The sequence below is a fragment of the Mastigoproctus giganteus genome, chromosome 7, assembly GCF_048544385.1.
Source record: "Mastigoproctus giganteus isolate SK-2022 chromosome 7, ASM4854438v1, whole genome shotgun sequence".
In the NCBI taxonomy this organism is placed as follows: domain Eukaryota; kingdom Metazoa; phylum Arthropoda; class Arachnida; order Uropygi; family Thelyphonidae; genus Mastigoproctus; species Mastigoproctus giganteus.
In genome coordinates this window covers 163318442-163330641 of record NC_143581.1, presented here as the reverse complement: position 1 = coordinate 163330641, position 12200 = coordinate 163318442, and the positions used below count along the sequence as shown (strand labels likewise).

The window sequence follows — 12200 nt, the reverse complement described above, 5'->3', positions numbered from 1 at the left end:
TAGACAGTGAAAAATGCAAATTTAGTTAAATAACTTTAAGCTTATTTGAATAGTAGGTAAACATGTGAAACAAATTTATGGAATATTACAAATTTCGAAGTGCACTGCATCCAAATGTCACACGTCACTGTTAATAAAGGTGCTGGCATGCCGTACCGTTGCATACCGTGCCAAAAAAAAGCACTGATTATTATTCAGTTTATTATTAAGCTTGATTTCACCTCCTGTACAGCTGGTTGGCTAGAAGGGTGATCCTGTTGGCTAGATCCTGTTGCAGTAGCACACTGTCCTTATTGTAATTAACAACCCTATCAACCTTCGTATCATCTGCAAACTTGGACATTAAGCCTAATATATCTTCATCAATATCATTGATAAATACAGAAAACAACAGTGGACCCAACACGGACCCCTGGAAATTCCACTAATAACATTAGTCCATGAAGAGCTGTGTCCATTGATTACCACTCTGTCTTCTCCCACTCAACCATCCTTTTATCCATTGTAGCAACTTGCCCTTAATGCCATACTGCTCCAAGTTTTCATATGATGATACTCTTGGCTGTTTCTGCTCATCCGTGGGGCTCTGTGGCACAAATTTTGCACAGACTACTCTTTTCCCAAAATCTTCATGTAGAATTTGGCAAATCATCTTCATATCCATTTCATCAGCCATCAAATGGCAATCTTTTGCCATTTTGTACCACAATTTCCCTAACCTTTGCAACATTGTCCTCATTTTGTGTGGTTGATGGATGTCCACTTCTTCAGTCACTGCAGACATCCTAACGTCTATCTTTGAGCCATTTATACCAGTCAAACACACTGATTCAACTTAATATTTCATCACCATAAACAGTTTTTAACATTTCATTCACTTTTGTTGCAGATTTTCCCAGTTTAAAGCAAAATTTGATATTCGTTCATTGCTCCATTGCAAAATCGTGACGCCGAATTAACACTACTAATGAAGCTGGTTGTTACTTGAAACCTGTAAGCCTACTGGGCTTCTTGTACCACCATGCGTTGGAGGAATTTTGAACAACAACATACTACTTCCAGTTATTTTCAAACTCATTGAGCATTATTGCAACAGCACCAGTCCCGAAACGTTATTACCACACCTCGTATATGACTAAACTCTGGGTTAGTCATATACAACAGTTTTGTCTTGAAGAATCTTTACTTATATATTAGTAAATGGCTTTTATGTAGTAAATTTTTAAAAAAATTCCTTATACAGCCACTCCCCAGCTTGCGTAATGCTCGACTCATGGAAATTCGATTTTACATAAGTTTTTTTCTGGCCGGTGCAAACTTAAAAAAATCATGGAAATATATTTTGCATCCCGTAGGAATAAATGGAGGTATCATGAAAATATCGTAATGTGAACCCAATAACACACTGTTTTTTTTTTTTTAGTAATTCGTTCCAAGACTTTGGAAGTTGAAATTTTTGCTATATAACGAAGCTATTTCTCTCTAAAAGGTCACTTTTATAATGGAAATTGAACTACCCTTTCATTGTTATCATATGTTCCATTATAAGAATCAATTTTGAATGCCTTTGTGATATTTTTCTAAAACACATTTCTGGAGATCATGACCATAAAAGGTGCCTCCATAGCCAGGTGGGCAGGAGCAGCAGTGCGTAGCACACCCTTCTTGATTAGACCGGGGTTCGAGCCCGTGACCACCAAATGCGGAGGATGCGGAAAGGTCAGGAAATGACCACTGCATATCCCCGGAGCAATATGGTCTTAGTTGCTAATGCTCCTAAAAACCAAATAACAACAACAACGACCATAAAACAATAAAAACAATTTGCACTTTCCGGTTTATTGTGCTTTTCTGTTAGTGCAATCTATTATAAATGGGTAGTAAACTCCATTTTATTGCATTTGTGATAATACCGATAACTGGAAATATATGTGGGTTTTTACATTATTATGGTGAAATGTGTGTCCCCTTCACTGAAATCTTCAGTCGTATAAGAAACATAAACAAATTTTCAGAAACTTCTCTTCATTCCTATTTACCTATTACAATTGTAATGAAAGGAAAGGGCCCAATGGAAGGTGCAAGTGCTGGAAGTGCTAGGAAACGAAACAAAATTGATTTAGAAATGAAGATGATTAATTAAGAAGTATGAAGCAGGACAAAGTTTGTCATATGTTGCATGGAATTTAGGTCTCGCTGCTTCAACAGTGAATACTATTTTAAGGGACAGTGCACATATAAAAGAACAAGTTAAAAGGATCAATGCATTTAAGATCAACAGTGATTATAAAACAGTGTTCAGGTGCTATATCAAAGATGGAAAAGCTATTAATAATATGGATGGAAAACCAGATTCAGAAGCAAGTGCCCCTGAGTCCAATGGCCATTCAAGCAAAAGCAAGAAGTATTTATGAAGATATTGAGGATAAGTATGGCGAACCCCAAGACAAGTTCGTGGCAAGCAACAGGTGATTTAATAGGTTGAAGCATCACGCTGGTGAAGTTGCCAGTGCTGATTCTGCAGCTGCAGAGAAATTTTGTTGATGTGTTGGGGAAAAAAATCCTAAATCTCCACAGCCCTCAACTTCTGCAGCAGCGTGCTTATCAGCTGGAGAGTTAATTCTGGCAATGATGCTCAAAAGGTAATATTTGCTGAGTTATGCCTGTATCCTCTATTTTTGTAATTTTATAATTTTGAAATTTTTGTAATTTTATACACTTTTGTAATTTTTCCTGTGTATGAGATAAAAAAATTGAATAAACAATTCCATTTACATGTTCGTCGAACATTTCTTTTTTGCATCAATCAAATTTGTGAGTGCTGCATAAGCATATAGGAAAATTCCGACTTACGTAGAGTTCCGTGGAATGTAACCATTACGTAAGTCGGGGAGTGGCTGTAGTTAATTTCATTCCAAAATAAATTATAGTACCTTTGATTTTATTAGTTATGGTTGTCATGGAATTTTATTCACTATAACTATTTTAATATAAACATTATTATTATATTTAGTTATATTTTTAATTTTGTTTTATTTTCCAGCGTAAATGCCGGATGTACAGCACTACCAGCACTCCTAAATATAAAGCAAGTAATGCAGCAAAGACAGGTTACTGGTGTCTGGAGTACACGTGATGAACTTCCTGTAATTTTCAAGTTTTATAAAGTTTCAATCCCCATCCCCAATTTCCTCCTTTTTACTTCAGAAGATAAACAGGAAAATAACTGTTATACTCAGAAAATTTATATAAATTTTAATAATTTCTGCTTGAAATTTTTTCCTTTAAGTTACATTATATCTATAGCAGAGGTTCCCAAAATTTCTCGGTTCACAGTACCCTTAATGTCTCAGTAATTTTTTCACGGTGCCCCTAGGCCAAAAGAAATATCTAACAGTTCCTTTTATTAAGTAATTAGGTCCAAACAACTTAATAAGTAATGTTGAAACTGTGAGCTACCTAGTTGTTTGTGCCGTGTCCGACAGATGTCGAGTATCGTTGCATTTCCCTCAAAAATTCAAAATATCTCGCAGTGCCCTGGGGCACCATAACACAGTTTGGGAACTGCTGATCTATAGTATAGATTTATATTAATGTAGCTACAAAAATATAAATATATACGATTTTTACAATATTTACTCTTAATTTTTAATAGAAAAATGTGATTTTGTCATTAATCAAATCATTGTTTATTAATTTTCAATTTAGTCATCATGATGTCTTCAAAAATACCACTACTTTTATGATTAGTGTATGTGATATACATCAAACTCTGCCACTCCCTGTTGTTTTTCTTTTTCATTTGGAATTGCATAAGCATCATGCTGCAAGCAAATATGCATGGGATAAAGAAGTATTAGCACATCAGCAATGTGCTTAATGAGGGGTAATTGGTAAATGCAGGATTACTGAAGTTGCAAGAAAACCAGCACCTGTAATGTGTTTGGAACCAAAACCAGCACCTTTAATGGAACTGCCTCTGCATTGTTCTGTCATTCCCAGTACCATTGATAGTTTATTGATAGTTTATTAATATATTAATAAACTATCAATAAACATTAATTTATTTCATGGATTTTTTTTTTTTTTTTTTGGAATTTGGTGTATAGTATTTTGAAACCTTAGGCAGCAAACTCAAGTAAAGGACATTCTTATCAAAACTAAAGAACTAAAATAGTCTTGGGCAGGACACATAGCTTGAAGACATGATGACAGATGGATTAAGAGAATAACAGAATGATACCCAAGAGGAGCTAGAAGAGGACCTGGAAGACAACAACGGAGATGGACAGATGAAATTCATGAGTTTGTGGGTAGTAAATGGATGGCCATTGTACAAAACAGAAGGAACTGGAAAGTTGCTGGAGAGGCCTTCATCCTGCAGTGGATTGATAATGGCTGATTATGATGATTTTGAAACCTAATATGTTAACCAACTTATTAGGTTTTATAAATTCAATATTTGATACTGAAAGTTTCATGATGACACCAATCAAAAAAAAAAAAAAATCCCATCCAGGATTTTCTTCTGTCTAGTATATTCTAAATTCAGAATTGCATCTATTTTATTATGCAGTGAATGTTTCCTTGATAATCTATTACAAATAGATCAGAGAATCTGTAATTCTGGCTTTATTAGATTGCAAATAACAAATATGAACACACTATTTTTAGTGCAGCATTTTTACATGCGGTTACTCTTAAAAGAATTATATAAAATTAATTGGTTAATGTTTACAGGTGACTGCCCCTGACTTGGATTTTTTCAAAGGTATAGTGTGATGCCGTGTTTGACAAGCGTCACTCCTAACTGATCGTGTGATGTCACTTGACATGTATATCGACAGACCTGGCTAACTGATCACATGATGTCACGTCACACTTAAGCCAAGAGAACTGCCGAGATTGTGCCTTGCATAATTACCGGTGATTTGCGTTGAGTGAATGCAGTCTTTCCACCAACTAAAGCTAATAAGTTTGTGTTAGAGCATACGGAAACATTGGGTACTCTTTTCTAAACATTTTGAAGATGCGAATGAATGCAGAGAGGGTGAATTCCGTCTTGGCACTGGTTTAAAATTGAGAAACGAGGTCTGCCCCTCGTTTATATAATATATAATCTAATATAGATTAGATATCTATATAGATTATATATTTTATATCTCTATCTATATTAGATATCTAATATAGATTACAATCTAATATTAGATTAGATTAGATATTGCAAAAAAAATTCTACAGAAACACTCATTCTCCAGAAGACTATATGATTACACCACATCGACTGTACAGTAACTGAATCAGACTTCAGACTCACGGTTCATAGAACAACAGTTCTAGCATTCAGCTCATGGCGAATCAAAATGCAGCATTTGCACGCATCACAGTATATCTCATTCGTTGGATCTCTTTATTTAACACATTGTACTTTAATAAGAAACGTTCAAGTTTCATTGCGAAATTTATATTTTTGTTTTTAAATAAATTTTTAAAGAAATCTATTAATTTTAAAGATTACTATTAATATATATTTTTAGTAGCAATGGGTAAAATAGATATTTCTCCATCCCCTTTGATTATGCCATTGTTTCATAATATTAGGTGTATAAATTTAATGATTTTCTATTATGACATTTAGAAAAAGTACTGGAACATTGTTCCAATGCATGAATACACCACTGATTATAATCTTGAAAATTGATTTTGTATGGTGCATGTCAGCTCACGTCGAACAGCTTGTTTACTGAGTTGTCACTAGAGATTGCCTGTTAGCTAATGAGGGACCAGTTAGTCCTGAAACAGGTTGTCATAGCAGTGTCATCTTTTAAACAAATGGCCAGTTAAGCCTTTGGCGAGGCCATCTGTTTGAAAATAGCACAATACCACAGGAACTCATTGCAAAAGCAAGTTTGCTTTTGCTGACAGACAAAACGGATAGCATTATCTATGCAGTTTAAATCCTCCTGGCAGCAGAAAAAGATTAAAGGACAATATAGTCCTGCAAGGATATTATAAAGAAGAAACATCACTCTTTTTTGCCTTAATTCTTAAAGACAAATGCAATTATGGATACAAGTGCTAGATTTTATAGAGTTTACTGCATTTTTAAATTTTATAGAAGTTGCACTTAATAAGCAGAAATATATGCACATATGTATGTATTTATTTTATGTCTATAACTTTGTTTTTCATCATCAACAGAATAAATATATATATATTTTGTAAATGTAACATAAAAATACATAGCATTTTTTAAATATTTAAATTTTTTATTAAAAATCAAAAAAATACATACAATTAGTACTGAAATTTATTAAGAAAAGAAGAAATGTTGTTACACAAATTGAATTAAAAAAAAAATCTTTTTCCAAATATAACCAAGTGCTATGCAACTGAATTTGTAACAAATGGGCATGACTGCTGATGGGTTAAGAATATTTTACATAATTATTCGTAAGTTTATTTTATTAGATATGACATTGTTTTCATCTTAAATTGAACTACATAACTTGAGAAATTACAAATGATAATCCTTTGGTAAATCAGAATATTATATCTATTGCTGTGCCACAATAGTGAAGTAGCCATCTTGTAAATAACAGCCATACATTCACTTTCAGTTACATAATTTAAAATTAATTTATTTAATTTTATGAAATTATTCTATGTAATAAATTAATTCTAATATCACAGGCTGTTCAAGACAGTGGACTTTCAAGATGGCGAACTGCAGGAGGAGATAAATATATATAACTAAAATAGAAAACATTGACTGTTTGAATAATAATAATAATATTAATATAATTCTGTTGGATTTTTTTTGCTGTGGGGATCACAAACACACCAGAATTTTTGCCTTTTCAGATTATTTTAGCAGTGAATGAGCCAAACTAGATTTTTAGGAACTGTGGTTATGTGTAGGGTGTATGTATGAAAATTATCCAATTACAGTAGAAGCTAAAGTAGATCAGACATTTCTCAATTTTTTTTTACTGATAGTTACATCTTTTAGCATTAGTACTAGCAAATGATGCAAGAAAACAAGCTAATACTGCATCAGCAAAAAAAAAAAAAAAAAAAACACTTCGCATTCCAGCTATTCATTTGCTCCAGTAGTTTATCTCGTTCTTCCTTGAATTTATTTAAGCTATCACCTTCCACAACAACAGATGGAAGTTTGTTCTAGCAAACAAACACACACTGGCTGAAGTCAAACCTCGACACATATACAGTAAATCCTTGCTAATCCAGTTACAGTTAATCCGGATCGAAATATGAAAAATTCTATTCACAGTTCAGTACATTGAAAGACACAGGATTTAGGAAGGCAGATAAGTAACTCTCACTGTGCGCTGATTGACTGGGCAGAGAGAGAGAGAGAGAGAGAGAGAGATGGAACATACATTACATTGTCTTGCGTGTTGTTTATTATCGTTGTTGACTCTTGAGTCGGATGGATATTACTGCTTATATCGCTTCATTTGCGTACTTCTTTATACATATGTACATAAGTTAACATATTTTATATAATTATGGGTTCTAAAGAATTAAAAAGTGAAATAAAACGAAAACATTTTATTTTTTAACTATCATTAACAAGCTCAAAGTGATAGAACAACTTGAAAATGGCATTCATGGATATAAAAAAAATTGCTGAATTATTGGCCAAATAGGCTGTGTCAGATATTAAAAAACAAAAAGAATCTATAAAAACATTTCCTTTAAAATTCGATGTGGGAAGTGATAAAAGCAGTCTATCAAATAGACAGACATTTAAAAAAGCCAAAAGAAGTGTTGCTGGAAGAAGCTGTATTTAAGTGGTATTCACAGCAATGATCAACTGGTAAATGTATAAAAAGACAATTCATTTATCCATCTATCGATGGATAATTGTACTGTCTCTTTATAGTTTTTAAATAAAGGCTCTACAGTGATTTTTAAAATTTATTTTCATCAGCACTACCTATATCATTAAATTTTCCATTTATTTGTGTTCTAAGTTTTTTTGTCTTTTAGGGCTATCTTTTACTTCACTAGTCATGATTATCACTTAATCCGGATGACCTCTCCCTCCAATTACTCCAGATTAGCGAAGGTTTACTGTATTCTACAACCGGCCTTCTCAATTTGAATTTGTGCCACCTCTTTGTGTGTAGTCTGAGCAAGAGGAAGAATCCCACCAACACTGAGCTTGCTCAATCCATTTGAAGCCTTAAACACTTCAGTCAGATTCCCTCACAGGTGCCTAGTCTCAAGACACTGCAATTTTCAGAACTGAAGCCTTTCTTGATAAGAGCACCACTTTGTTCTTCTCAACAATCTCATTGTCCATCTCTGCACTCATTTCAGCACTTCTACATCCTTCCTAAAATGAGGCCTCCAGACATGTAAGCAGTACTCAAGATGTGGTCTGACCATTGCCATATACAATGTAATAATCACTTCTCTATTTGTGCTAGGAAAATTCCTGTATATCATGGACAAAACCTCATCAGCTGTCCTGGCAGCCTGTATGCATTTCTCAGAGAACTTCATATCCGACTACCCTATTATCCCCAGATCTTTTTCATTTTCCCCAACCCTGAGTGTAGTACCACTCAGTTGGTACGTTAATCTGGGATTACTGCTACCCATCAGTACCTTGCATTTGTCAATGTTAAAATTTAACTGCCATTTCTCAGCCCATCTGCCTAATTTTTTTAGATCTTGTTGCAGTAGCTACCCTGATTACCACTCTACCAACCTTTTTATCATCTGCAAACTTAGACATTAAGCATGATACATGCCTTCATCAATATCATTAATAAATATATAAAACAGCAATGGGCCCAACACCGAAACCCTGGGGACTCCACGAAGAGCAGCATCCATTGATTACCACTCTGTCTTCTCCCACTCAACTGGCCCTTTATCAATAGCAACAACTTGCTCTTAATGCTGTACTGCTCCATGTACAGCAGTCTTATGTGCAACAGTATCAAACGCTTTACTTAAATCCAAGTATATGATATCAAATTATTTTTTGCCTCCATTTCCTTTGTGACCAAATCATGGTATCCAATCAAATTGGTTAGACAAGATTTCTTGTTAATAAACTCTTGCTATGTCTGAAGTATAATTGCCACCTTGTCTAGATGATCCTACATTATTTCTTTTACCATTATTTTCCCTGGTACAGAAGTTAAACTAACAGGTCTGTAATTATTTGTGTCACCCTTTGATCTCCCTTGTGTGAATTGGGAATACATTTGCACATCTCCAGTCCATGGGGACCTATCCATGAATATAAGGAAGATCTCTTACTTTCTTTGCTGCTTCCCTTAATATAATTAGATAAGTCCCATCCATCCCAGGTGCCTTTCTTATGTTTAAGTTCAACAATTTCTCTTCTGATTTCCTCAGTTATTACAAAATCACTTAGCTCTCTGTTAGAGTTTGACTGTAACTTCTGTCATCTCCTTCCCTAAACGATTCCTCATGTGTGAATGTAGATGCAAAATACTCATTCAGTTTGTCAGCATCCTGAGCAGCTCATCAACAGTCAAACTCTCAATATCAAGTGGACCAGTTTGATCCATCCCCTTCCTTCTAGTGTTTACATAAATAAAGAACTCTTTTTGTTTTTTCTTTGCATGCTTTGTTAAAGATTTTGCCTTCACTTGCCTAACATCCTTTGTGACTTGATTACAGTCTTGTTTATATCTACCATGGGCTTCTGTATTACCTAAAATAATTTATATGCATCCCATGCATTTTTCTTCTCTGCCATGAGTTTCATCAGTTCATCTGACCTCCATTTAGGCATATAACTTGAAGAGTATTTCTTAGCTGGTATTGAAAGCCTAATAACTTCTATGATTAATTCTTTCAATGCTTCCCATTTAGAATTTGCTGATGGTAACATCATCAGTTCATCTCACTGTATAGAATTTAAACAATCTGCACCCACTGTAGTCACCTTTACGAAAACAAACTCTTCCCTTTAATCTTGATGAACGTTACATCTTTAAGTAAATCCCAGCACAATACACTGTGACCACTGCCACCTAGTGGTTCTTTTATCTGCAGATTCTTAACGTGTGAATAATCACTGCTGATAATCAGATCAAGAGTTACTCTCTCTTGTTGCCTCTCTAACATGCTGCTTTTGAAAACAGTCATACAATATATTCATAAAAGTCTTACTAGTCTTTTATTAGGGTGTCACTTTAGAATCACTGAAGAAGCGGTCAAGAATACAGCCAAAAAACCTAATTTGTGACCCTATTAACAGTTTTGAAGATTGCAAAAGCTATATCTATGTTAGCAAGGTGGACACTACCGGTTCATTGTAGCAGTTATAATTAGTTTGTATTCATTTTTTTTGAGTTTTGTTATATTTAAACTAGGTTATATTTTAATTGGATATTAGGCAGTGCATGGTGTATATTATTATTATTACCAGCCACATGGTGCAAGGAAGCCTGAGGCTTACACTGCACCAGCCCAAAAAAAAAATTCCCCGAGTTACCCTGAGAGAGAGAGAGAGACAGAGACACACACACACACACACACACACACACACACACACAAAAGTAGAAGGGAATCACCAAGAAAGAGAAGAATGATGATATCCAGCTCAGGGCCCTAGGTGTGCCAACCCCATACTCACCAGATGTGAGCCCCTGGGGTTATCCAAGGATAGATTTGGTGGATGTATAACTATACCCTCCCCAGAATAATTTCCCTATACTCCTTCCCCAAATATGAAGACTAGATCTTTCCTTGTATTACAACTTAGGACTTGGAAATTATTAGTATTAGTAGTGGCAAATGATGCAAGAAAGCAATCTTATATATTATCAACCAAAAAAAAAAAAACCCTTCCCATTTTACTTATCCATCCCCTCCAAAGGTTTGTCTAGTTCTTTTTTGAATTTATTCAAACTATCCACTTCTGCAACAAGAGATGGAAGTTTGTTTCAGCAATTGACCATTGGCTAAAGGCAAAATTCTGCACATCTATTCTGCAACCATCCTTCCTCAATTTGAATTTGTGCCACATCGTGTGTGTAATCTGAGCAAGAGGAAGAATCCCACAAACTTTGAGCTTGCTCAATCCATTTGAAGCCTCAAACACCTCAATCAGATCCCCTCTCAGGTGCCCTAGTCTCCAGATGCAGCAATTTTCAGAACTGAAGCATTTCTTGGTAAGAGCACTCCTTTGTTTCCTTCACCGATCTCATTGCCCTTCACTTTACGTGGTCCAGCAGTTCTACATCCTTCCTAAAATGAGGCCTCCAGACCTGTATGCAATACTCAACATGTGGGCTGGCCATTGCCTTGTGCAATGGAATAATCACCTCCTTATTCCTGTATATAACTGACAAAACCTCATGTGCTGTCTTCAGCACAAATTTCAATCTGATTCACCCCCACCTTCCTTCTAGAGTTTGCATAAGTAAAGAAGTCTTTGCTGCTTTTCTTTGCATCTTTTGCCAAAGATTTCTCGTAATCTGCCTTTGCTTGCCTAACCTCCTATGTGACTTGATTACAGACTAGCTTATATCTGCCATAGGCATCTGTGTCGCCTGATAATTTATATGCATCCCATGCATTTTTCTTCTCTGCCATGAATCTCTTTAGTTCATCTGACATTCATTTAGACCTAAAACTTGAACAGTATTTCTTAGTTGGTATGAAAAGCGTAGTAGCTTACAAGATTAAATCCTTGAATGCTTCTCATTTAGAATTTGCTGTTGGTAACATCATCAGTTGGCCTCACTGTAGTCAACTATATGAAAGCAAAAAACCTGATTTACTGGCCCATTCTATTTCTCTGACTCAACTGGAAGCATTCACCAGTATTTCCAGTTGTCCTCGAACAGGTGGATGCCCTGTTCGAGGACAGGGTGGATGCCCTCGAAGGATTTAAATTGAGGGGCCCATCAAGCTCTCTGATGCCCACATCAATGCCAGAGCTTGCACTTGAATATCAAGCAACACAGTGGCAAACCCCAAGGCAGAATGCCTGGTCCCAAAGGAACTAGTTGTTATAGGTGACTCTATTGTGAGGGAAACTGCACTGGGAAAGCAAAATGAAAGTAGGAGTGTGTTATAGGCCTGATGACTCTGATAAGTACAACGATCAATGGTACAGAGAAATAGAGTGGGCCAGTAAGTCAGAATGTCCTATAATGGGGGATTTTAACTTTCCAGAT

General features: G+C 35.2%; 1 protein-coding gene across 2 annotated transcripts in view; it reads left to right on the top strand.

Moving 5' to 3' along the window:
- The window catches only part of Sou (required for meiotic nuclear division 5 protein souji), a 108591-nt gene that overhangs the window by 79832 nt on the left and 16559 nt on the right, over nucleotides 1-12200 (top strand). For both annotated transcript variants that reach the window (XM_090377164.1, XM_090377165.1), the window contains one exon: nucleotides 3044-3146. In XM_090377164.1, the coding sequence (XP_090233290.1) occupies nucleotides 3044-3146 (103 nt within the window). The remainder of the gene's footprint in view (nucleotides 1-3043; nucleotides 3147-12200) is intronic.